This window comes from Echinops telfairi, unplaced genomic scaffold, assembly GCF_000313985.2.
Source record: "Echinops telfairi isolate 266 unplaced genomic scaffold, ASM31398v2 ScPeMD7_3533;HRSCAF=4204_0, whole genome shotgun sequence".
In the NCBI taxonomy this organism is placed as follows: domain Eukaryota; kingdom Metazoa; phylum Chordata; class Mammalia; order Afrosoricida; family Tenrecidae; genus Echinops; species Echinops telfairi.
In genome coordinates this window covers 26,321,094-26,348,597 of record NW_022107431.1, presented here as the reverse complement: position 1 = coordinate 26,348,597, position 27,504 = coordinate 26,321,094, and the positions used below count along the sequence as shown (strand labels likewise).

General features: G+C 42.4%; 1 protein-coding gene across 1 annotated transcript in view; it reads left to right on the top strand.

Annotated features, from left to right (window-relative positions):
- AIG1 (androgen induced 1) overlaps positions 1 to 27,504 on the top strand; it is a 336,757-nt gene that overhangs the window by 30,800 nt on the left and 278,453 nt on the right. The window contains exon 2 of the mRNA XM_004701969.2: positions 25,169 to 25,324. Within this exon, the coding sequence (XP_004702026.1) occupies positions 25,169 to 25,324 (156 nt within the window). The remainder of the gene's footprint in view (positions 1 to 25,168; positions 25,325 to 27,504) is intronic.

The following is a 27,504-nucleotide window of genomic DNA, read 5'->3' as shown; positions in this document are numbered from 1 at the left end:
TTATGTGCCATTCACTGTGATCGGTGTCCCCCTCCCTCCCACCTCTCCCCCCTCCCCTACCCTTTTAGTATCTCTGTTCCCATTCCTGTGCCTGGGGTCCATGCAGTGTGAGTTTTATCTCTTGCTTATACCTACGTGCATGCTCCCGTCTTGTCTAGATTGAGAGGCAGCACTGAGGTTGTGATAGTGAGGTATGAGGAGGCCTCCAGGGAACAGAGGTATATTGCTTGACCCATTAGTGCTCTACTGCACCCTGATTGACTCACCCCCTCCCAGCGACCCCTCTGTGGGGTTGTTCCATTGTCCATAGATGGGCTTTGGGTCTCCACTCCAACCTCCTTCCATTCTCACTAATGCATTTTTATTTGTTTGTTTACTGTTTGTTGTGAATCTTCTGGTGCCTGTTGCCCGGTCCCGATGACACCTCACGATTGCACCAGCAGGTGTGCTTCTTCCATGTGGGCTTGTTGCTTCCCTATTGGATGGCTGCTTGTTTAACTTCAAGCCTTTAAGACCCCAGACGCTATATCTTTTCATAGCCGGGCACCAGCCTCTGTCTTCACCACATCTGCTTATGCACCCATTTTGTCTTCAGCGATTGTGTAGGGGGGTGGGGAGTGAGCATCAGAGAATGCCACTTTGTTGGAACAAAGGGTTCTTGTATTGAGGGAAGGTATGAGCCAAGGCCCAAGGCCTGTGTGCAGCCTCAGTGTATTGCATTAGATATACTATATGTATTAAAACCCAATAATAAAGAAAAAATAGGAGCACAAGTACTAGTGGTGTAGTACATAACTGAAAGGTCAGCCATTCAAATCCACAACCATCCCCTGAGAGAAAAATGCAGCGGTCTGACCGTATAGAGCAGCTCTCCTCTGTTCTACCAGGCTTCTTTCTATTAATTGGCGACGACAATTGGTTTTGTTTTTCCTATAGCATGTACGAAACAATTTACTCCATTGAAGGCAGCAAGTTGAGAAGACTAAACCTAGTGAAAAGATTTAGAAGGAAAACATCTGACAATGATTATCAAATGTTTTTATGTTTATTTGATAATGCAACAAACGAAATCAAATTGCATACTTTCCCTTTTCCCGGGTCTAACCTCTATTTCTAGGAATAAAAAAACAGAAGGGCAGTTTGTAGCTCAGAGAATTCTCACTTAATAACTTCAGCTTGGATGGGGCCCAGAATCTGGCTCTGGTGTATAAAATTATACTTTTAACTCTATGTGAAGATGTGAACACTTGCTTTTGCCAGTTTCACGCAGACACTTAGAGGGGATATCCTCAACCCAAACCCACTGCTGTCGAGTCTGTTCACATTATAGCAATGCTTCAGGCAGAGAACCGCCCCATAGGCTTTGCAAGGCTGTAATCTTCATGAAACAGTACTGCCTCATCCTGGTCCCACAGATGGACTTCGTGGGTTTGAACAGACCACCTTCTGTGTAGCAGCAGAGTAACCACTACCCCACCAATGCTCCTATATACATAGTACATGCACACTGCTGTCAACTCGGACTTCTAGTGACCTCATTGGACACACCAGACTGCCTTTTCGGGGTTCCAAAGTGATACATCTTTATGGGAACAGACCGCTACATCTTTCTGCCATGGAGCAGCTGGTGTATTTGTACCCCCTTTTGGTTAGCAGCGGAATACTTATGCACAGCACCGCCAGGGCACTTTGTATGTGATATGCTGTTGTGAGGTGCTGTCAAATGGGCTCTGAATCATAGCCACCCTATGTACAGTAGAATGAAACATGGCCAGTCTAGTAGCGTCCTCACAGTTAATATTCATGGGCCCTTTGTTGCAGCCACTGTGTCAATCCGTGTTAGGGAGGACATGTCCTCCTTAAGGACATGATAAGGACAGATAACATGTCCCTAATACTTGAGACAAAGTCCCTCCATCCTCTCTTGTAAGGAGCTTTCTGGTTGTACTTCCTCCAAGACAGATGTGTTTGGCAGTCCACGTGCTTTCAAAAGTCTTTCCCAATGTCATATCAAATGTAGCAATTCTTCTTTGGTCTTCCTTATTCACTGCCCAACTTTCAACAATACCATAACTCTGAGTCATATAGACGTTAGTTCTCAAAGTGACATTTTTGCACTTTAAATAGGACTGGAGTCGCAGATATGCCCCGTGCACTTTGATTTCTTGACTGTTCTTTCCATGAGCGTTGATTGTGGATCCAAGTGGAACAAAGTCTTTGACAACTTCAGTGTGGGGTACCCGCATCGGTGTTTCGGTCATCCTTCTTGATAGAGCAGAGGGTTCGTGAAAAAGAAGACCCTCTACAAGGTGGTTTGACACAGTGGGACAGCCTTGAGCCCGAACACAGAATGATTATGAGGACGGCGCCAAACCGAACAGTGTTTTGTCTGTTGTACATGAGGACACCAAGTGTTGGAATGGATTTGCCAGCACAGAACAACAAACGCAAGATACTTGCATAATATTATGAATGTCTTTTGAGAGCTATACATATTGGTACAGGTGTGTTAATGTGGAATTCTGTGGGTCTGTAAAGCTCACACCATATTTCCGTGTCTCTTTAATCATTCACTAGTTCTTTTTCTTGAAGTGGAACTGATACTGAGCAGTTACACACCTCTTATATGAACAATGCAAATGCAGCTGTGGAGTCACCACCCAGAGCAAGTCATCCAGCATCACTAGTAGTTTAGGAGCCTCCTTGCCTCCATTTCCTGTCCTTATTTCCTCAAAGTCACCCCTTTCGGACGTCTGTCACTCTAGATTAGGGATGCTGGTTCTTGCAAACTAGAAACAGGGTCCTGAAGTTTGTTGTTGTTTCCCTCGCTGCTTTGGCTCAGGATTGTGTCTGAGGTTCAGCTATGAGGTTGCTAATCATGGCAATTTGTTCTTTTCTGTTGCCAGATAGAACTTTATTTTGTGAGTTCAACATTTATTTTTTTATTCTGTTACCAGTGCACTATTGGGTTATCTTCATCTTTTAGCTATTAAGAATAATGTTTCTATGGACATGCTTATGAATTTTTTTCTGCTTGTATTTCTGCTGGGTCATATGTTCAGTTTAATAGGTACTGCCAAACAGTTTGTTAAGTTGTAACAATGTTTATTTCCTCCAACTTGGTTTAAGCACCCTCGTTTTTTATATCCCCACCATGCTTTATAGTGTCATCAAAAAAAATCATTTGATTACATTTACTGCATTTTAGTTACTCTGGTGGGTGTACGGAAATATTATTATAATTAGTATTTCCATGATCACTAAAATGCTTAGACTTTTTATTTGATCATTTGAAGAGCCTCAATTATTAAATGTTTGTTAACATCTTTTATCCATTTAACACAAAACAAAACTTGCGTCTTCCATTTACATTCTCATCTGTAAAGGCCTATTTTTAAAATGTGAGTCATTTTTTCACCTATATTACAAATGCATTCTCCATTCTTAGGGCTCGTTTCACTCTTATGGTGATTTTTGACGAGTTGAAGGTCTTAGTTTTAATTAAGATATTTTCAACATTTTAAAATAATTTTCCCTTATAGATTCTTTTAAGAAATCTTTACTGAATGCAAGGTTACAATGGTATTCTGCTGTGCTAGCTTCAGAAACTTTCATTTTATCATTCACATTTATACTTCCTTTGGTAAAGATCTTTCTGTATGGTTTGAGGTAGAGATCATGATAATCACACACCCCCCCCCTCGCCCTATCCTCTGGGTAATCTCTTCTTTTGTCAATGAGTGGGAGCGGAAGCCTTGCTGTGTATCAGGTAACCATCTGCAGGTATATCTGTTTCTGGATTCTGTTCAGTTCTATTGGTCTAGTTTTCTTTCCTGGAGCCAGCACCACACTTTCATCTACTCTAATTGTAGATGGGATCTTGATAACTGATAAGGTAAATCCTCCAATTTTGTTCTCCTTTAATACTGTCCTGGCTAATTTTTGGTCTTGTGCATTTTCACTTAGATTTAGAATTGCCTGTCATTTTTCAAATAAAAAAATCAAGTTATTAATTGGGGCAACACTGAATCTATAATCAATATAGTACAGTGGTTCTCAACCTTCCTTTGCCGTGACCCTTTAATACAGTTCCTCATGTTGTGGTGACCCCTAACCATAAAATTATTTTCGTTGCTACTTCACACCTGTAATTTTGCTACTGTTATGAATCAGGCGACCCCTGTGAAAGGGTCTTTTGACCCCCCAAAGGGGTTGCAACCCACAGGTTGAGAACCACTGATGTAGTGGGAGTGGTTGTTTTGCAAGGTCAAATTTTCCAGGAACGTAGCATAGACATCCATTCCTGTAGGTCTTCTTCCACCCTGGCCCAGCGCGTTCAGTGGCTTTCTTTGTGGCTGTTATGCATGTGTTTCATTATGCTTATTCCTAGTTCTAGAGCTCATTTTAGCTCTTTAGTAGAGAGCTGATTCTAGGCTGAATGGAAGCAAGATCTTCCTTTCTCACTCACACCCTTCAACAAAGCATTGCAGAGAAACTCTCTTTGGATGCTGCGGAGAGGAAGTGCCCTTGCACCTTGTGGAGGAGGTGTCTTTTTTTGTCTTGTTGGCTTGAGGTAGGTGAGATGCAGTATGTCTTGTCCAGATGGAATCTTTGCAGTATCCTTAAAGCAGCAGATGTGTGTGGGAAGAATGAAAGAGTATATTGAGAAGCAGACTTACTTAATGCATTAGGTAATTACACAGTTGATTCAAGAAACTAGTGCCCACTTTAAGGATCTGGAACACATTCATTGATGCAGAACAGTCAACCATGCTAAATAAGTAGAGTATATCCTAGACCTAACTTCCTACTTCTTTAACTTATCTGCACCAAGCAATTCCCAGAGAGTGAAAAGTTTAAGAATTATTGATTAAAATATTATCAAGGTAATAGAGTAGGGTTAGGGAGAGATGGATGGATTTACCATTGAATGTATTTCTCATTAAATTAGAACTCTTCAGATGTTAATAAATCATATATGAATCAGTGAAAGCATACTTTTAGAATTCCTTCTAAGTACTAGCCTAACCCCCCACCCCCACCCCGGTTAGGCATAAAAACATATACTTCTTACTCACTGACTTCAATGTTTCCTCTCTGATTTATTTTTGACACTGGCTCCTGATCCCTAAAGTCCATTGAAACTAGTCTCACCAAGGCACACATCTAGCTGTCTAATTCAGTAAAAGATATTTTCATGTTTTCAACTTCTCTTCAACATTTGACGTAATCGAGATGCCCCTTCTCTATTAAACTCTTCTTTCTTGGCTCTTTTGGAATTTCGTAACATTGCTCCTCTTCCTCTGTCTTTCTAAAACTCTTCCCAGGCCATTCCACAAGTGCTCCTCCTTCCTAAGTGCTGGTGTTCCCCACGCTTGGCCCACAGGCCTTGCTCCACCCACTCTTACCTTGGAAGACATGTTCACACTGATGGCGTCATTAACAGGCAGAACCCTGGGGGTGCAGGGTTACTTGTTGAGTTGCTAACTGCAAGGTCAGCAGTTCAAAGCCACCAGCAACTCCTGGGGAAAAAGATAAGACTTTCACTCCAGTGAAGAGTTGCTTTCTCAGAAACCCACAGGGGCTGTTGTGCCCAGTCTTACAGGGTTGCTGTGAGTCAGAATTGACTTGATAGCAGTGGGTTTGGCTTGGTTTATTGTTAAAATAGTCTAGGCTGCAAACACCTATCTCCAACTATCTATCCTGCCACTTCATTTAAATGACCCAAAGAAACTGCAAACCTAACATGTCAGCATTGAATTCCTTTTTAAACCTATTATGCATTTTGGATGAATGGCCTCGTTTCCATGAAAGCGGAAGCGATGCAGTGGTTATTGACTCTTCTTTCTCCTTTAACGTCCCATATACAGTGACATTATCTGTGACAGTTACATAATCTGGTGTCAATTTGGGACTTGAGAGGATTAAGGATGAAGAGGTGGAGTCCAGTCTGTCACTCAGATCATAGCCAATGAGGTCTCTGTGTGGGCATGGCCTTCTGAGAATTCTGGGAAATCCTGTTTTTCCTCCTTGGAGGCAGGAAACATACACTCTCTCTGCTCACTCCCTTGGAGACTTTCTACTGACAAGGCTGACTCCCTGAGATACATCCCTGAGGAGAAGCCACATGAATCTACCCTGATGCAGCCAGAACTCTGGACCTGGAGGAGCCACGTGGAGACACCTGCCAGCGCTGAGATGCTTACAATACCACTGGATCCACAAGACTCACCACCCACTGGCCTGTGATCTTCCTGCATTCGGCATCATTGCATATGTTTCGTGACTCTGAAGAGGAATTTATAGATTGGTATCGGAAATATGGGCTAATATCGGACTTAGGGACTTAATCTGGACTGAACTGGGATGTTTTCTCAATATTCAGTTGCTCTTGTATATAAACTTCTTTCTTATACACATATGTGTGTTTATGAATTTGTTTTTCTAGTCTACCCAGACTGACACACTATTTTAGTTGTCTTCCTCCTGAAGTAACTCTCTAATACTGGTTCTCTCTACTTCCTGTTTTTTCTGTTACTACGTATCTCACAGTTGTGTACTTAAGCAGCAATATTATCACCCTATTATCTATTTTTTCTCTCTCAGGGATATCTTTCCAAAATGTGCTTTTGTTTGATTAAAACTTCTGTAATAGTTCTGTTTTTCCTGTCGGATATAGCCCAAACTCCTTCTTATGTCTTAAAAACAAACAAACAAAACTTAGCATAACATAACTAAGGCAAAGAAAAACACTGGGAGATACACGAGTTGGAGATGACAACATTAAATGCCATTATATATGCAGTAGCTGTGATAATAAACAATAACGTATGAGTAGGTACATAAATTGACATGCAAGCTAACTGATGTGGGAAGGGGAATGTGAACCCACTATTAGCATATACAGAATTGACAGAGGATATCTGTACCTACATGTTGGTATTGTAACAAATACATCCAGGAGTATAGTAGAGCTCACCGAACAGAACGTTTTGAAAACGTCCTAGTCATAAACCAGTCTTGAGAAAATGTACCACTGGGCTTGGGGGCTTAGGACCACAGTGTTGGGAGACCCCTGCGCCAACCGGCATCACAGAGACCGTGTTCTACATCCTCCTTTGGTGAGTTGCAGCTGGGCTCCTCAAAGCTTGCGTGTGGTCATCTAAGATGCAGTGATTTGTAAACTAATTTCTAAAAGGCCAGACTTACGGCACGTTTAAGCCTAGAACCGAACAAAGGGCCAAGGGTCACCTTTTAGCCAAGCGATATACAGGCTTGTCAAGTGAGCACCAGGGAAGGACGTTGTCCTCAGGACAGTCAACCATTAGACATCTAGAGGACAGCATTTGCTGAGAAACTGAGCTGTGAAGGCAGGAAGAGGCAGGAAAAATGGATAAATGGAAATAGGGACCCACAGGAGGCAGTTGGGAGAATGCTTTTACCTTGAGGGCACTGCAACTGATGATATGAAATAAAAATGTACAGAAGTTGTAAACGTTCACCCCAATCACAAGCAAAAGATTTAAAAAAGAAGGAAATATACGATGGCTAAATATCCTATAGTGTTCTCTATGGGGTCCTGAAACAGAAAACAAACTTACGTTAAAAATCATAAGGGGAGGGGGAAAAAGGAAAATGAGCTGATTCCGGGAACCCAAGAGGCAAGCGAATTTTGGGAATAATGAGGGCAACAAATGTATAGATGTGTTTTATACGATTGATCTATGTATTGTGATGAATTGTATGAGCCCCAATAAATTGATTTAAAAAAAATCATAGAAAATCTGAAGCCCAATTAATAATATCATGTCAGTATTAATTGTCACAAGTGTGTGATGCTAACAGAAGATGCTAACAGGGAAACTGGGTACCAGGCATATGCAGAGTTTCTGGACTGTCTTCTTAATATTGCTGTACATCTACAACTGTTGTCAAATAAAGAGCTTATTGAAGAGTAAACATAAAAAGACTGCTATGACTATTGATTATAAATAAAACAGTTACATAGAAAAAGAAAACCAGAATAGACATAGAGACACAAACATGGGGAAGACAGACGACTGACATAAAGTGAGGATTATCTACACGCCAAGGACCTAAAGAATGCTCAGGACTACAGAAAAAGAATCGAGATTCCAGAGTGAAGAGAAAACAAATTTCCTATAAGAAAAATCTGATCCTAATTCAGTCTCTCTCTGCTTGTCCATCAAGATGTACAGAATGATTTGAGGCTCTCCCATTACACGTTTCTTCCGGGTACTAGCCATGCCATTCCCACTGCTCTGCTGATGATCGCCTTCCTTCTTGGTTCTGGCTCCTGCTTATCCTCCAGAGCTGAACTCAGAATGGAATGCTTTAGGCAAATCTTCTCTCCTCTCCGTCACACTGCCCCTTCTTCACCTCTACAGGTTACATCATAAGCATCTTTATCCAGGTGACCCCCTGCTCCGAACTTCTTGAAGACAAGGAATTTGCCCCATGTGTTTGTAGCCTCTCTTGTGGGTGCTTTTATAAACGCACATTGGATGGGGCTCTGGGGATACAAAGATGAATAAGACATTACTCTGCCGTGGGACTCTCAAAACATAGAAGGCGAGACAGAAACATCAACAAACAATTACTGTGCAATTTGGTGAGTGCAGCCTTACAGATCTTTTTAAAATGCAGATGAAGGAGTGCCTGCTTCAGGGTCTGGGAGAGTTCTATTTAGGTATATGCAGCAGCGATACTCAGGCATGATTCATGGAGAAATCACCTTCCAAGTAAAGATCATCTTTAGGAAAATTCCTGGCAACGCCAGAGCCAATTTTACCAGCCAATCTCTAGAGAGCATTCACTTAGATCTCCAGACACAGAGGTTGTATGGGAGCGAAAATATTAACAAGTGATACCTGATCGTGTAAACAAACTGTGTGGTTTGGTAGGAGAAACAAAAGAACTTGACATCATTTTAGGATCGCATAAGGATTGACAGTCCTGCAAACTCACAGAGGCAGTTCCACCCTGTCCTGTCCTGTCCTGTTGGGTCTCCAGGAGTGGCCATGGACTTGCTGGCATTTGTTGTTTTTCTGTGTTTGAGTGGACACTTGAAAGCATCAGGTTGTTATTTTGTGTGCTCAGAAGCCCTCTGGCAAGAATCCCAGTTGTGATTGAGATTGGAGTTGGCTCTGCCCTGACTTGGTCTGAAAGGTCTTCACCTCTGTGGTGAAGAAAGAGAGAGAGCCTTGAAGGGCCCAAGCGAGTTATTTTACAGACAGTGTGAAATCCCAGAAAACTGTCCAGCCAAGCAAAATCATTTCCTGTTGGTTTCCCTCCGTCCATACCATCCATTAGTATTTGGAAGTTATTCCACAGATCTCCTAGGCCTGGAGGACAGTGGCACACAAAGGTCATTGAATGGAAGAACGTGGCTGATTTATCTGGAAGGGAATCATTCATCCTTTATATAGTATTGTCCAGCTTTGGTAGCATAACTGATAGCCTAGAGACCCCAGGGATCATGAATAAGCTTCAAGGGGCTTGATTATTCCCTAAAATTACCTGAAAGGTGAGTTTTTGGGCAGATGGGGAGTTGAGTTATAGCTTCACCATATTCTCAAAGTTCTTGTAACTCAAAGAACCACTGGTCTGCACGTTGGCATATGTTCATTTATTTGGTAATCAGAGTGAGAATAGATGGACCAGGCATCTATTCAGCTTCACACAGACATTAATTGAGAGCCTGGGTTCCAGGTGCTTCCACATGCGCTATCTCGTTTAAACTTCACAGTAAATATTTTCATTTTACAGAGGAAACCAAAGTTCAGAGGTTTTCCTAGGGGACGATAAGCGCTCAAGCAGGTAAACTGGACCTGAGAATAGAAAGACAAATTAAGCATTATTTTTCTAAGAAATTCAAAGTTTAGTAGGACAGACAGGTGGACTTACAGATTGATGGAAACAAACAAACAAATGCCTTTAAATACATGCAATAGTATGTTCTTCGGTGCCACTGAGCCATCTCCCACGAATAGTGACCCGCTATCTACAACAGCAGGAAATACCACTGCGTGCCACGCTATCCTCACAATTGTTCTTATGTTTGAAAGAGTATAGGAATATATAGCATAAAATCCTGACTGAAGTGCCTGTGGTCGGCTCAGCTACACTATGTCAAGAGGAGAGCTAAGCCTGATCTCAAGCAACAGGTTTCTAGTGGACTCAACAGCATTTCAGGCTAAGATGAAAGCACTTACCAAACACGTGAAAGCATTAAAAACATGTGAATTACTCCTGTTTGTAGAAAAATAAAAGCTAGTTATTTGCAATTAATAAATAAATGAACTTGGATGTCTAGACAGATATTTGAGAACCAGGTGCTTCCTGACTTGTATGCTTCCACATATACAAGAGGGCTTCAAAATATTCAACAGAAAATTCCATTCTCTTGAAACCCTGTGATATTAATATATCTTCAATTCCCTTCCTGAAACTAGACTAGGCTATAGGAAATCATAATTAAAAAAAATTTTTTTGTCATGTCCCCCCAAAAGCTGCTTCAATAGCCGTACCTTTCTAACAGGATTATAAAGTTGTTATACCTACTCTAACATAGTTGTTGCCCAGACATTTGCCTAGTAACTATTCCAACCATCACAAACAGTAGCAAAACCAGTCAAAATTTACGGAAAAGCTAGTAAAATATATCTACTTCCAAAATCTCTAAATGTAATGCTTTCTCTCTCACTCGCTCTCTTGCTCTCCCGCCCCCCTCCTCCTATAAAACAGCATGTAATACATTAATTACAATAATGCTCGATAAGTCCTAAGGGAAAGTTCTGCAAGACCCTTTTCGCATAATGAGCTTACTGCCCCAGCTTGCTATCTTCTTTCCTTCATTAAAAAAAACCAAAAACATTTTATTGAGGGCTCTTACAGCTCTTGTAACAATCCATACATCAATTTTATCAGGCACATTTTTACATATGTTGCCATCATTATTTTCTAAACATTTATTTTCTATCGAGCCTTAGTGTCAGCTCCTCTTCCCTCACTCCCCCACCCCCCAGCTTGCTATTTTCGTTACAAGTTTACGGCAAGTTCTCAAAAATGTGAATTGATTAAAAAAATTGATAAAAAAAACCCTATGAGTCCAATTTAAAACACCTGGGAAAGAAAATGCCAAAGGTGGGAGTCAAAAGAGGAGAATATGGTCAAATGTGAGATCAGTAGCATTTTATCAACAATTAGGCATTGTAAATTATAATTTGGATATATGTTCAAGTTAAGTATGTGATTTACCTTTGCCATGTGTCAGTTAATCCAAGATAGCATTTTCATTGGCGGTCAAGTTCAAATGTCTGACCAATAGAGCACAGTTGTCAGCAGGAAAGACCAATGGCATGTTGAGGTATTCTGCTAGCGTGAAGGATAAGTTATTGCGTCTGGCCCTTCCTACAACTAAAAAGGAGGCATAGTGCTTGGTGGGCCTCTTTGGATTTTGGAGAGGCAGTATGTCTCTCATTTGGGGGGTCCTACACAGCTTATTTATCAAGTGACTCAAAAGCTGCTAGCTTTTCGTGTGACCCAGAACTAGCGAAGGCTCTGAAACTGGTTCGGGCTGCTGTACAGTTGTCTTGCCTTTTGGGCCATTCGATCCACGATCCAGTGGTACTTGCGGCGTTAGTGGCAGATAGAGATACAGCTTGGAGTCTTGGGCAGGCCCTTCTTGGTGACTCGCATGCAGGACCTTAGGATTTTGGAGCAAAGCTCTACAGGCAAATCCTCTGCAGGCAACTATTCTTTTGAAAAGCAGCATTTGGCATTTTGCTGAGCCTTAGTAGAGATGGAATGACTAACCATGGTACACCAAGTCATCATGTAGCCTGAGCTTCCCAGTTGGAACTGAGTATTATCTGGTCCACAGAGTCATAAAATTGGATGTGCATAGCAGCACTCCATTATTAAACAGAAGAGGTATATGCTATATTACCCTTGAATAGGACCTCAAGGTAAAAGTAAGCTGTCCGGGGCAGTGGCCCAAATGGCCATGGTTTCCACTTCTTTCACATCACCTTCCTTCTCCCCATCTGTACCCGTGGCTTCATGGGGGAGTTCCTTATGATCAGTTGACTGGGGAAGAGAAGACACATGCTTTGTTTGTGGATCGTTCGGTGCAACACTCAGGCACCATTTGAACGTGGACAGCAGCAGCACTGCAGCCCGTTTCTGAGACTCCCTGAAGGACAGTGGTGAAGGGGAAACCTCTCAGTGGGCAGAACTTCTCGCAGTGCACCTGGTCATTCATTTTGCTCGAAAGGAGAAGTGACCATCTGTGTGATTGTTTAATGGTTTTTGTACTTTGGTCAATGATCTGACTGGATGATCAGGGACTGGGAAGGAGCATGGTTGGAAAATTGGTGACAATGTAGAGGTATGGGAACAGACTTCTCTAAGTGGGCCAGAAAGTGAAGATAATTGTATGTCATGAACAAAGTTCCCGTGATGGCAGGGATAGAGTTTCGGCATAGATTCAGCAACAGGGCCTCTCTCCCCAAGGCAGTCACTTTTGATTGCCCAAACTGTCAGCAACAGAGACTAATACTGAGTTTGAGATGTGAGACCTTTCCTTGGGGAGATCAACCAGCAACCTCTTAGAAGGGGAAGGGTAGCATTTTAGTCTTACTTAAATATTATCTTACTCTGGCTGTGGATTTCCCTTCCCTGCACACAGTGCTTCTGTTAAACTATCATCCATGGACTTACATGATGTCTTATCATGTGTCGCACACAGCATTGCCTCAGATCAAGGGACTCACTTCCCAGCCAATTGAAACACAAACAACAGTGTACTCATGTTCATAAAATTCTACTGGGCTTACCGTGTTCCCTATCCTCCCAATCTCGATTGATGGGATAATGGACTGACATTCTAAAGACACAATCTTTTCTCCACTTATCGTATTATTGTCTACTGGTCTCATTAGGTGGATTTTTGTTTTCTTTACATTGAAGTGTAATCCATACTGAAAGCTGTAGTCTCCGATCTTCAGCAAGTTTCTTTAAGTCCTCTTTACTTTCTGACACCTGTATGCCCAGGTTGTTAAAGACCTTCCTCCCTTTGGACCTAAGACTTCCAGATTCAAAGAGCATAAGGTCCTGGGACAGGAAACCAAAATGTTTCGAATGGGTCACTAGGAGTAACAGTGAGTGGTGCCACTCTCATTTCTACTCTTTGGTTCCTGACCTATGAATTCTGGACATTGGAGAAACAACACCATATATCATACAGAGGTATTGTGGGTACATCAATGGGTAACTGTATGCTAACCATATGGTCAGCAGTTTGAAACCAACAGTTGCCCCATGAGAGAAAGATGAGGCTTTCTACTTCCTTCAAGAGTTCTAGTCTCAGAAACCCACAAGGGCAGTTCTACCCTTTCTTATATAGGGTTGTTATGAGTTGGCATCAGCTAGATGGCTGTGAGTTTTGTTCAGGTTTGAGTTCAAAGTGTATGCAACCTCCTGGTGAATATTACCCTAACCTTTTAAGATAGCATCATTTTTGCCCCTGATAGGGTCAAATATTGGCAGGAAGTGGTTAGCAGCTTTTGAGGGTGGAATTCCCATTTTCTTAAGCTTTCGTAATCTTTGTTGGATTCTTTCCATGAGTCATGCACTGGTAGATATTTGGGATTGAAAGCAAAGAATAATAAAGCCAGGCCCATCCCCTAAGATGGTAAGAGTATGGTGTGTAGTAAGTTAGTTGGCATGCTGTGATAGAAAAAAATGGGAGGTTTGAGTCAAAGGTCATTTGGTCATCTTCAGGATCAGATTTGGTGAATGACCAAGCAAGGCAGGTCCCTGTTTTCTAAGAATGAAATGAAGAGAATTAAAAAGTCAGCGACTCATTCATCCATTCATCTGACAAATATCTCCCGGTGCCAGGACTCAGTAGTGAAGAAAATGTTCAAGAATTGCTGCTGTCATAGAGCATTCTATGCAAGAGGTGAAGTGGGTAAAAACTGCACTGGTGACTAAAGAAACAAACCAAAAATGCAAAGATTACTTAGGAACGTTAGGGAGGATGGGTTCATAGTTTAGGGAGAGTGATGGAAATCTTGACTACAAATTAGAGCTTGAATGAAGCCTCCCCAGAAACCAGGGCCTCATTTCAGGGAACAGCAATTATGAAGATCTCAGCCCCGGAGACCAGGGGGACCAGAGTAGAATGAGTGAGAGGTGCATGGTGGAGGGAAAAGGGGTCCTCAGGAGGTGTGGTTCAGAACTGTGGCTTTCCTAGGCATGGGACAGGAAACCATGGATTCTGAGCATCTTTCTGATCACTGTCTAGAGTAGGTTAAAGAGAAGCAGAAGAGCAAGGTGGCCCAATGGAAGACAGAGGTTCAGGTGAGAAGTGACGGGAAGGTAGTGGAAGAAGTAGCACAAAGTGTCAGGTTTTGTCACTTATGTGTGATACAGTCCACAGGATTGCTTCATGAATAACATTATAAGGTTTTGATGCTCCCAAACAATTAGGTCAGAACTTTGGTAGAGTAGTGATTGTACTTTGGGTTGCTAAGTACGAGGTCGGCAGTTCAAAACCACCAGCCTCTCTGGGAGGAAAAGACAGGGCAGGGCTTTCTACTCCTGTAAAGAGTTACAGCCTCAGCTCCACGGGGCCAGGTCCACCCTGTCCTAGATGGTGGCTGTGAGTCAGAATGGACTCAGTGACAGTGAGTTTGCTTTTATTATACAGTGTAAAGTGAAGGAGCCTGGGGGATTGTGTTCAGTAAGCATTGGACTGCTAACTGCAAAGTCAGCACTTCAAAGGAACCAGCTTCTGCCTGGGAGAAAGTCAAGGTTGTCTCCTCCCGTAAAGATGTTCAAACCTTGGAAACCCTGCATCGCCGGGTCCTTATGAGTCAGAGTAGAATGGATGGCAGTGGGAACTATGTGGTCAGAGTCACCATCAGCTGAGGTGAGGATGGCTTGGGAGGGCGAGCAGACTTGCGGGGAAGATGAAGAGTTCAGTTTTGTACCCTCTAAGTTGGAGATGGGAATCGCTGGATAAAGAGTTGAAGTGCACGTTACCTTCCAGATGGGTGGCAGTTCAAGTCCATCCAGAGGCTCCTCAGAAGACAGGTGTGGGGATCTACTTCTGCTAGCTCAGCGCCTTGAGAGCCCTATGAAGGGTAGTTCTACTCTATACATATGGGGTGGCCAGTAGTTGAAATTGATGACAAATGAAGAAGGAAAAACATTTGAGATGCCTATTAGGCATTTTTTAAATAAGAATTTTATATAAATGGTACTATGCTTGTTTAGACCCACAACTTACTTATTTGTGTGTATATGTATATTTAAAATGATCTTTAATGTATTACTTTTAAAAAACAACTTGCTGTAGGGTATAGTAATACCTTTATGTGTCCATTGTTGAATCTGTGTACATGAAAGTTGTTTTCTGATTTTCTTGTGCCATTACAAACAATGCGGATATGCAAAGAAATGGCATGCTACAGATTAGTTCATTTCTAATATACATTTGAAATTAAGCTTTGGCCATTCATGTCTGCCTTCTGTAAACAACAGTTCTAACTAATGAGTAGAAAGCTAGACCACTTTGATTTCCTTACAATGTTTCAAGTTTTAAGATAGCATCTCTATGAGCTTTCTTGGTCTACTATTGATAGATGGTGACAGAAAATAATTAAAAGGAGAAAAGCCGGGAGTTAGAACGCAAATTGCCAGTGGGAACAGTTGAAAAACACATATTCTTCTGCATCTCATAAGAATAGCTGAAATGCCTATTAAAAATGAATGCCTACTCAGCCCTGAAGAGAAACGAAGTCCTGATGCTTGCCACACCAGGCTGGACCTTGAAAGCCCTGTCCTCAGTGAAGTAAGTCAGTGGTAAACAACGCCTGCTGGGTGATCTCCCATATGTGAAATAAGCAGAGAGAGAGAGCCAAGATTATCAGTGGTTCCCGGGAGTAGGAGAGGGGAGGGAGAAGGCGTTGAGTTGACACCATGGCAGTAGAAGGCTATGGAAACCAGCCCTGATGGCACAACAGTCAAGTGCTAGGGTGCAAACTGAGAGGTTGGTGGTTCATCACGACCCATAGGCTGCGGGGAAAGATCTGGCATCTGCTTCCATGAAGAAGAAAACATTATAGGCAGTTCTACTCCGTCACATGGCACTGCTGCGTCAGAGTCACCTTGAGGTCCCACGGTAACAGAAGCAATGACTTGGGAAAGGAGAGTGACAGCGGTTGCTCAGCATGAAGAATGAAGTCAGTGTCATGGAATTAGAATGTAGAAATGTACAATTGGTTCAAGTTTTGTTGTGTGTGTTCTTACACCATGAAAATAAACACCAACACCCCCCAAAAATGTAGTCACGGTGAATTCAGTGGAATTATCATGAGTTGCCTGTTCTTTGATAACGTACTGGATCTTTTAAGTGTGGAACAACAGTGAGGATGCTATTGCTCTTTCTGGAGGACATTGAAGACTTGGCTGCACCATGGTTCAGTGGTGCAAGTGGGAGGATCACCAGTCTTGCTCTGTCACAACCACACACACACACACACACAGAATGTGTAGTCCCTAAGTGACCTCACAGGCTCAGTCTGGCCTGGCCACCATTCCCGGGAGCCCGCTCAACAAGGACATCACACACTCCAGGCCTTCTTCCCACAGTGGTACCTCAACTCCTATGCTTGTGCCCATCACCTGCTGCTCACTTGCCCTTGGGAGGACTGCTTCAGACTTGTCCACAAGCTTCAGTACAGATTCAGCATAGAGAATTCTTCCATCCAGTGGGTGGCAGCCACCTCTTGAGGCCCAAGCTCCTTCTCAGAGTGAGAGGCTTCCTTCAAGTGTGATCTTCCTTGAGCACTCTTCTTGAATAATGGGCTATCTTTTAGAGTTCTCTTTATATGTGACAGTTACTCTCCTGCTGCAGCTTAAAAACTCTTTAAACCAAGCTCCCCCATTGTTAAAAAAAAAAAAAATCAGTGAAGTATAACAGTGAAGTCTAATTCTAAAATCTAACACAAACTTAGAGTTCCAGTGATCTAAATGTCACTAGGCCTTTACAGTCCAGAAAATAATATATTTGCTTGAATTATGACTCAAAAATTTATCAGTTTATTTATTTTCAATCTGTATAAAAGCTGGTTGCTTAGTAAAAGTGTAGGTGAAGAATATAATGGATAGATTTACTTTGTTACCTGCAACTTGATATAATCCTTAGTTTCTTTTTTTTTAATTCTTAGTTTCTTATGTAATAAATAACTGAGCTTCCTCTCCCCTTCTTCTTTTCCTTCCCCTCTGCCACCTTCCTCCTTTTTTTCTCCTTCATCTTTCTATTCTTGTTCTTGTTGTTGTCATCTCCTTGTTCTTCACTTTTATGTGCTGTTCCCCTTTCATGCTCGTCTAAAAAGGCTGAAGTGTACCTTTATCACTCCAGTCCGACTCTGTGTAGTCTGGGTTGACTATAGAACAAATCCAGAGACACTCAACTGTGTGTAAGAGAGAACTTTATATCAAAGAGCAATTGTACATTAAGAAAACATCCCAACTCAGTCCAGATCAAGTCCATAAGTCCAATACTACCCCATATATCGATACCAGTCCATAAATTCCTTTTTAGACTCACGCAGCCATGCAATGATGCTGAATGCAGGAAGATCACAGGCCAGCAGGTGGAAAGTCTTGTGGATGCAATGGTGGTGGGAGCATCTCAGCACTGGCATGGGTCTCCACATGGCTCCTACAGTTCTAGGGCTTTGGCTGCATCAGTGTAGCTCCATGTGGCTTGTCCATGGTAAGACAAGCAGAAAGTGTCTCCTACCTTCAGGGAGGAATACAGGAGTTCCCAGAATTCTGAGGAGAAGCCATGCCCACACAGAGGCTTTATTGGCTATGGCCTGGTTGACAGGCTGGACTCCACCCCTTCGCAAGTTGACAGGAGATTATGTAACTGCCATAGACTCCAAGGCATAATATATTCCAGATATCAGGAGGTATGCCAAAGGCTGTTGATAGGCATATATGAGGAGGCTTTAAAAAGTTTTGGGGAAAATGAAATTAAGACAGTGTAAATTTCCACAACTTGTTTAAAGCCCTCCCTACACCCCCCCATACCAGAGTGTTTACTAATTGTTTGAATAAAGCAAATGCCAAAGACATAGTTCTTGTCCTTAGAAGATGCTATGTGAAATATTTAAACATACATTTTTTTTTGGTCAGTCTACACTGAATCTACAGAAAGGCTATCTGATGATCTGCTTCCATAAGGAAAACACTGTGTATCTGTGAATCCTGGCAATTGCAGATAGATACTCGGCAGGGAAGTGAATGGTTAAAATAACTGTGAGACGTTTCCTCATTTATAAATGTTCACTTTTGCCTTCCCAAACAGGATCTTCAAGACAAAAGCTTCTGATAACGGTCTCGGTTCTCATCAAATAATATTAATAACTCAATCTGGCATTTGCCGTACTATATTATTTTTTTCTAATAAATCATTTTGGAGTTAACTGAGAGAGGGACTAAAAATAAAAGACACCACATTTTACATTTATACTCTTCATTTATGAATTTACAATATTCACTTCTAGACTACGAGTATTTGTATAAGCCTAAAGTCCTTATAGGAGCACTGCTGGTATAGTGGGTTACCAGCTGGGCTGCTAAGCACAAGGTCAGCAGTTTGAATCCACCATCTGCTCCTTGCGGAAAGATGTAACTTGCTATTTCTGTAAACGATTACAAGCCGGAAAACCTACAGAGTCAGTTCTGCCCTGTCCTGTTGGGTGACTGGGAGCTGAAATGGACTGGAGGGCAGTGAGCTAAGTCCTTGGGGCTTGAGAAAGGATGAAGAGAGAGCCAGCAGAGCCCAGCCACCAAACCAGTAAGTGACCACAATGCTAGTGTCATTGGGAAAAATACTGACTTGACTCGAATGGCATTGAGGACGTACAACTCCACTCGATATGCTTTACTATAGCACTTCATTTATTTTATGTAGATTGTGCGTAGGGTGTGTATGATTACTTAATTCTACACCATGTAATCAGTTGAGACCTGATCTGATGCTAATTCGCAAACTAATGATTATTCAAGTGCCCAGTGCAGGGGGAGCATCTCGGTTGTTATTGCTCTCCATTCTTTGCAGAGTGGAATCTCTGGAAAGATCCCAACTGAACCCTTCCCAGGTTGTTGATGGGACGAGGCTTATTAAATCTTCCTCTACGGAGATCAATTGTGAAATGGTTACCATGAGTGAAAATTTAGTGGGATAACACATTTTATAATGTTAGAAAGTCATGTTATTAGAGATGCCAGCTGGTTCGTTTTGCCTTTTTCAATAGTACCTTATCACTATTGCGCTTAGTTCTCGATTCCATGCATTTAGCAAATGTAGCCATCGCTCACTTAGAGATTAGGCTTGTCTCGGCACGTTCACCTTTGAGCCTAGCATAAATCATTTAATAGACTGCATTTTGGCATTCGTTGTTTACTAAGTGCTTTGTATCTAGTGGTTAATCAGTCAATATCTATTACATAAGTTGATGCTGTGTTAAGACCAGTGTTCAAAGAGGATTCACGCTAATGTTAATAGTTAAAAAAAAATCTCTGAGCCTGTACACGTTTGGAGTAACATTTCGAGTATCGGTGTGGGCCCAGCCTGTAGCTACCAAAGTGCAGGGAGAGTTTCGTTATTGTTACTCGCTGTCCATTCTTCCCGCACTGGCTTCCCAGAATGAAGTCTCTCGAAGCGTCCCCACTGTGCCCTCACCAGGTTGTGAAGGGAACAAGGCATGGTTTTGCCCATTACTTTGTGAAGCACATCAAAATGCCTTCTTTAGATGATTGTTTCTCTTGCTAATGATGTATGGCAAACAATTACAGGATAGAGTTGACAACCTCTCCTTCCCAAAGCCACGTATCTAAGTGTATCGTTTCTAATGGAAACGCTTCTTTTTGCCTGCCTTTGTCTGACTGGATTGCTTGCCAGCGGGGACTTATGGCTTACTTCATCGATTTTCAGCCTTGAGATAGAGCAGGATGAGGTAAATGTCTGTGCACCCGGGGCTGGTTCTAAATCACGTTCTGAAACCACAGGCTTGATGGTGTAGCTAGACCAGCTCCTCCCAGATGTGTGTGGTGAGGGGCCCTGGAGAAGGCGGGGCTGAAAGCACATTGCTTCAAAGACAGATTGAGAACGACTCCCGCTCCAGTCATTAGTGAGGGAAGCATATGCGCTTGCCCAGGTTGCCCACCTTCCCAAGCGTAGTGGTGGCTAATTCCCCAGGCGGGGCAATGTGGTATGGACTGTCTCAGTGGCTGAAGGAGCCACAGTGAGCCTGTGGGACTTGTGCCTGCATGGAGTTCTCTACAGAGTAGCGTTTGGACGTGAACTATTCTTGGACACCAGGGTGGGAGCATTGTTAGGGGATGTTCAGATGTCTCCAGCAGGGAAGGCACTGGAGTCAAATAGAGAGGAGAACCCCCTGCCGAATGCACTCATCTGACTTCAAATCTGAGTCACAGCCTCGTGGTGCTGAAAGATCTTTGATGTTCCCTCTTCATCTTGATACCAGGGAGCAGGCGCTAGGGATGATCCAAGACTAAGACGTTTGTGGCATGGAGGGAAAGCCCTTAGAGTCTGGCTTTTAGGACATGCTATGTTACTGCTGTTGTATCTTTTCGACATGCTATTCAAACTCCTTCCACCACATCCACTCTTTATTCAACACACAGTGCCTTGGGTTGCTTTCCAGAAAGAAATGCATTGAAAGCTTTATGAACTAAAACACAGTGACTTTTTATTCCTATGGTGTCGTGTGCAGTGTGTCACACGCCACGTAGAGGAGATGCAGGAAGGCCTGGCACTCACGCCGTTTCTCCAAATATGTCCTGACTTTTCTACATTGGAGAAATCATGCACACGCACACACACGTGCAGATATGTATGTACCTTTAAGTGCACAAAACAAAGGCTTAGGAATTACATTCAAATGACCAGTAACATCAACTGAAAACGCTTGCTGCCTTCACGTCAATTCTGGCCCATAGTGACCCTCGAGAAGAGGGTAGAACCGCCCCTGGGAATAGACAGCCTCCTCGTTCTCTGGAACACTTAAATTTAAGAACGGTTAAATTAGCATTCTCTAGGGGCTCGAGAGGTTTTTTGGGGTATCTTTTTGTTGTTTCTTCTTTATCATTTCCTTTCATTATTGCTCTTATCGTCTGTGGGAGGATCCCGGTGGGCCTTCGCTTAGGACACCTATAAATCCCACAGCCTCCATTCCAGCTCTCTGGATTGTTCTCCCTGCAGCTTTCCTTCATTCCACAGTCTACACCATTCCAACGGCCATTCCTACCCTTCAAGTTCCGTCTTCGTATTGCCCCTGTCTGCGACGTGTGAAGTTAAATTGAAATCCTGTGCAGTCTTTAAGATAAGCCTCACGGTGTACTTTATAGTCAGTTGTATGAAAGCATCACATGATCAAAACATGGACCGCCACAGATTCCAGCCGTGGGAAGCTTTACTTCAAAGAGGGAAATTAGTAATGTATATAAATAACTGCTTCCATCCTTCATCTGTTAGTTTTGCTACATTGCTACCTCCTTGGGTCTTTCTTGCCTGAGGAAAAGACATCCAGTGATACTAGAATGTCAAAGTTATCAATTGATTAAAGTTATAATCTGATGTATACATTTTAGGTTTGATGCATTTAAATTTCATTGAGGCTATTGAAGGTGTTCTAATAGAATGAAATGAAAGCCTATTCTGAATCAACTATATCATTTATCTTAGGGATGAAATGGTAGAAGTTCAATGAATTTGCTTTATAGCATAAACAGAGAATTGTACTAGTTTAGTGCAGTCCATAGAACAAGGGAAATAATCTATATGCATTTAATCAAAATCACCCATGTCTCAGAAGCACAAAGATATGCATGGAATGTGGGTACATTTCCAACCTTGTGCAATCAGCTGTTATTTCCTAAAGGGGAGAGCTGTAGAGGATGGGGGTGAAGGCGGTAAGAACATGTAGAAAGAACTAAACAGTAGAGAACATGCTAGAGGAGCAAACATTGGAATTACTCCAAAACATCATGTTTTTTTTTGTTTTTTATTCTGATCAGTTTATCATTTCTCATCTTATCTTCATGAGAGATTTAAGGCACACTTGATCTGAGAGATTTAAGGTATACTTGGCCAATTCATTTCTACATGTAATTCAAAATAATAAGTGCAACCTGCTTGCTCAGAATTCAGAGCCAGATGGTGCATATGTGACATGCTGAGTTGGTGGACTGAAAATTCCAGTCTGCAAGATGCCTAGAGCCAAGTAATGATTCAAGGCAATCCTGCTTAAGGTCCACTTGTGCATATCTGTATAACATCTACATTTTTATCAATTAGCTTAATGCATATCAAGTTGTGGTGCACAACATAGTATACACAGGTAATAGAAACACTCAAATAAAATATCTTTAATATGATTTACATGCCGGCTTAAATTAAATTCTAATAATAGTGGCTGAAATGCACACAAGGTTTTAATAGTATTAACAAACAGCATCTTAAATATGAGGGGTTACTCCCCCCATCAAAATGGAACACCCCCCCCAAAGCTATGTATTTAAATAATTAACAAAACGACCTTATCACCTTCAAAGTACTCTCCATTACATTTACTACATTTGTCAAATCTGCGATTTCATTCTTGGAAACATTTTTCAAACTCATCTGTTTGAATGGCTGATGATTTTGGGGGCACCTCCTTGTAAGCAAATAGTCAAACAATGGCACCTCCATTGTTTTTTTCTTCACTTCTTCTCTATTGTCAAGTCACTGTCCTTTCATATCCCTCTCATTTGGGGAAAGAATATCACACGGAGCGAGGTCAGGTGAGTAACCAGGGTGGGGCAAGAGAGGCATGCTGCTTTTTGCCAAAAACTGGCACACTGAGATGGTTGAATGAGCAGGTGCATTTTCATGGTGGCAAACCATTCCCCCGTCTGCCATAAATCAGGCCTTTTTTTGTCACACACTGTTTATTATACAATCTTTTCAGAAGCTCTAAATAGGAAGCTTGATTAACAGTCTGACCTGGTGGAACGAACTCCAAATACACTACGTGTCGACATTGTTGTCCCTTTCGGAAGTTGATGGACATCCAGAATGTGCTTTGTCATAGTCAGCATCTCACCTTTTTTAAAATGAGAAAACCACTCGTACACTTGAGTTTTCCCCATAGTTCTGTCCTTGTAAGCTGTGCTCAACATCACAACAGTTTAGGCAGCATTTTTCCAGTGCAGGAAACAAATATCAAAGCTGCACATTGTTCTCATAAATTGGCATCACAAAAACGAGGTTCTAATAAAAATGTTTATACAAAAAAATTTACTGTGACCAGAGAGAACCTTCCCGGGTGATGCCACTGGGTACACTATCTCAGAGTGAGTTGCTCAGTGTTCAGCTAGCAGGAGAAAATGCATACTATGAAAGCTCCACTCTGCCCAGTGCAATCCCAGGGTTTTTTGGGGGTACCTCCTTGTAAGCAAATAGTCAAACTTCAATGCATGTTTCTTTCTAGGAAAGAGTAGCCTGTTTTCATCATTTCTGGAGGTTAATTTTTTGAATATTAGCCAGTCTGGATTCAAATTAAAGACAAAAAATAAGCCCCCCATCCCACGGTGGTAGTTACATAATTGGGTATCAATTTGGGACTTGAGAGGATTAAGAGTGAAGGGGTGGAGTCTAGTCTGTCAGTCAGGTCATGGCCATTGAGGCCTCTGTGTGGGCATGGCCTTCTCCTGAGGATTCTGGGAACGCCTGTATTTTCTTCCTTGGAGGCAGGGGGACACTTCTCTCTTTCTCTCTCTCTGCTCACCTCCTTGGAGACTCTCTACATGGACCTACCCTGATGCAGCCAGAACCCTGGATCTGGAGAAACTACGTGGAGACCTGTGCCAGTGCTAAGATCCTTACAATGCCACTGGATCTACAAGACTTCCCACTCACTGGCCTATGATCTTCCTGCATTCGGCATCATTGCATGGGTTTCATGAGTCTGAAGAAGATTTTATAAATTGGTGTCGGACATATGGGATAATATCAGACTTATGGACTTGATTTGGTCTGGGCTGGGCTGTTTTCTCAAGATTCAACTGCTGTTGTATATAAACCTCTTTCTTATATACATATAATGTGTTTATGAATATGTTTCTCTAGTCTACCCAGACTGACAATACCACCACCCCCCATAAAAAATGAATGAGCAGAAAGTTGTCTTATGGTACCTCTCTTCCCTGGTCTTCTATTGCAGTGCAGGTGAGGTGGGGTCAAGTAGGGGAGGGGGAGGGGGAGGAAGAAGAGGGGGAGAGGGAAGAGAGGAGTACAGTGTGGAGGGAGGGGTAAAAGGGAGCTGATATCAAGAAGGAAGAGAATGTTTTGAAACTGATTGTGGCAATAATTGTATAGTACTGCTTGATGTGATTGAACTATGGAATGATAGGGTATCTGCACTCACACCCAATAAAATCTGTTTTAAAAATGTGTCTTGTTTATTCAGCAATGACCCTGATCCTTTATTTTTCAAGTCTTAGCTCCTTTCTAACCGCACTAGTCAGTATAACTTGATCCCAGGTTTGGTGTGCTGTCATAAACTCATGGGAACTTTAGTTTGCTAAATGATACTGCTTTTTGCTGGGTCTTTTGAGTGTATTTGTGTGTGTACATTTCTACATTTGTCCTGAAAGAACAAAAGGGAAATAGTGTTAAGATCAATTTTCTCACAGGATTTCAAATTGGAGATACTTTTTTAAATTTGCAGAGTCCCATTTCAAAAGATGGTGCACACAGTTAACAGGCTCAGCTTTCAAGCAAAAGATTGGAGGTTCAGGTCAATCCAGGGGTGCCTCCAAAGAAAGATACAGTGCTAAAAATCAGCCACTGAAAACTCTACAATGGCACACCCGAATTTACCATGGAGCAGCTAGACGGCAACTGAGTTGTTGCCATTGCTGTTTTGATCGGGGCTCCCTGTAAATAGGCTTTTGATTCCTTTTGATGTGTTGCAGATGTGCGGCTTGTCTGCAGTTCCCCAGACAGGGTGGCTTTGGATGTGACTGACTCATCAGAGCTGTTTTTTACCTACAGGTTATCCAAGCTGTCTTCTTCGGGATCTGTGTACTGACGGACCTTTCTAGTCTTCTGACAAGAGGGAGTGGGAACCAAGAGCAAGAAAGGCAGCTAAAGAAGCTCATCTCTCTCCGGGACTGGATCCTGGCTGTACTGGCCTTTCCTGTTGGGGTTGTGAGTATGATGATGGAGGGCATTTAATTCCTAAAGAACCACACCCAAACAAAAGTCACTGGCAGTGAGTCGATGTCGAATCATAGCAACCCTATAGGATAGTGGTTCTCAACCTGTGGGTCTCGACCCCTTTTGGGGGTCGAACGACCCTCTCACAGGGGTCGCCTAAGACCATTGGAAAACACATACATTTCCGATGGTCTTAGGACGAGACACCGCTCCTCTATCCATCTCCAGGTGGGTCTGCCCACATGCAGATACACCCACATACGAGTACCCGGCATGAAAACTATCACCCATGCTATACCATGCTTCAAGACAAAATTTCATTTATTTGTCATTAGAAATAAATACTTCCCAATATATAATTACATATTGTTTTTGTGACTAATCACTATGCTTTAATTATGTTCAATTTGTAACAGTGAAATTACATCCTGCATATAAGATACTTACATTACGATTCATAACAGTAGCAGAATTACAGTTATGAAGCAGCAATGAAAATAATTTTATGGTTGGGGTCACCGCCACACGAACTGTATGAAAGGGTCACAGCATTAGGAAGGTTGAGGACCACTGCTGGTAGGACAGGGTAGAACTGCCCCTCTGGGTTTCTGAGACTGTCACTCTTTATGGTAGTAGAAAGCCTGGTTTTTCTCCATCGAAGCAGTGGTGGTTTCAAACTGTTGACCTTGTGGTTATCAACCCAACGTGTAATCACTGTGCCACCAGGGCTCCTTCCCTAAGGAAACGTGTGTCTTAGTTCAGACTTCCAAGGGAAGAAAGTGGGTTCATTAAAGGATATCGTGTGCACACCAGATTTGAAATGTGTGATCCTTGGGTCTAGGACCATTCTAATATGTTAGATAGCAAAGTGGTATTAGCTCATATTCCTCCACTGCCCCAACTGTGCCGTTAGCTAATATCATTTAAGTAAATGCCCCTTACCATATGTTCCAGTGTTACTGATTTTTTTCATTGTTTTCAGTTGAGTTCCTCCATAGCTCAGCTTCCTTCACAGATCTGTTAACTAACCTTTGTCTACACATAAACCATGACAGCTGGGGAAGACTGGGGTCCCCTGCACGTCTATAGGTTTTAACCCTGTGTCTAGGCCTGCTAAAACACAAACATGACAGATGAATGACTTTAAAGAACCAACATGTATTTCTTCACAGTCTGGAAGCTGAAGTCCAAAGCAGGGCATCAGCCTGTCAGTTCTTCATGTCTTGGGAGCCTCAGGTGTTCTATGGCGCCTCAGCATCCTTTGACTGTAATGTAGACCATCTACGCAGGGCCTGTGCCCCACGCCCGCTGCTGCCCTTCTTGCGTGTCTCGGTGACACTGGTAGAGCCTCATGAATGTAACCCAACAGAAACCTCTTTTGAGATTGACAAGTTCAGGGTTGGGATGTCAGCACACACCTCTGTTATGGAACAGCTCCCAGCTTGTGCTTTCCACCACCGGAACTGCAGCGTTCTAAAAACTCTGCCCGTGTGTGTAACTTTGTTTCATAATTGAACTGAAAATCAGACTTCAAAGACCTGTGAGGGCGGAGAGGGAGTCACGCATTGTGTCTTGCTGAGGACACAAAGGATGTCGCTTCTGTCTCGTGCAGACAACACATAGTGCTTGTGGTGGTGCATTAAAACATTCACCCTTGTCCTTTTTCCCCCTTCCCCTTTATTTGGGTGAAATATTGTAGCCATGGCTCCAAAGAACGTTAGTGATAGCAGAAGGAAAGCTAGGAGCAAAAGAGTGAGGACCATGATAGAGTCCAAGGGAAAAAATCATCGCAAGATTTGAATCAGCTCGCCACTTGTCTGATTTGGTGGCTGAATACAACATGCCTAAATTGACATTGTCAACATTTTTGGAGAAAATAAAAAAGAATCATATATATATATGATTAAAGTGGCAAATATATCGACAGGTGTGAAATCCTTAACCATGAAACAAAGAACCCAGACCATCGAAGCGGTTGAGAAGTTACTGTTAATTTGGATACATTGGAAACAATTTGATGGCGATAACATATCTGAGACAGTGATCTGAGAGAAGGCCAGAGGCCTGCATAGTGATTTAATGAAAACTATGCTGAGTAACCCCACATGGGCAAAGCCAGCCGTGGCTGGTGTGAAACGTTCCGAAAGAGAACAGGCAGACACAGTGTAGCG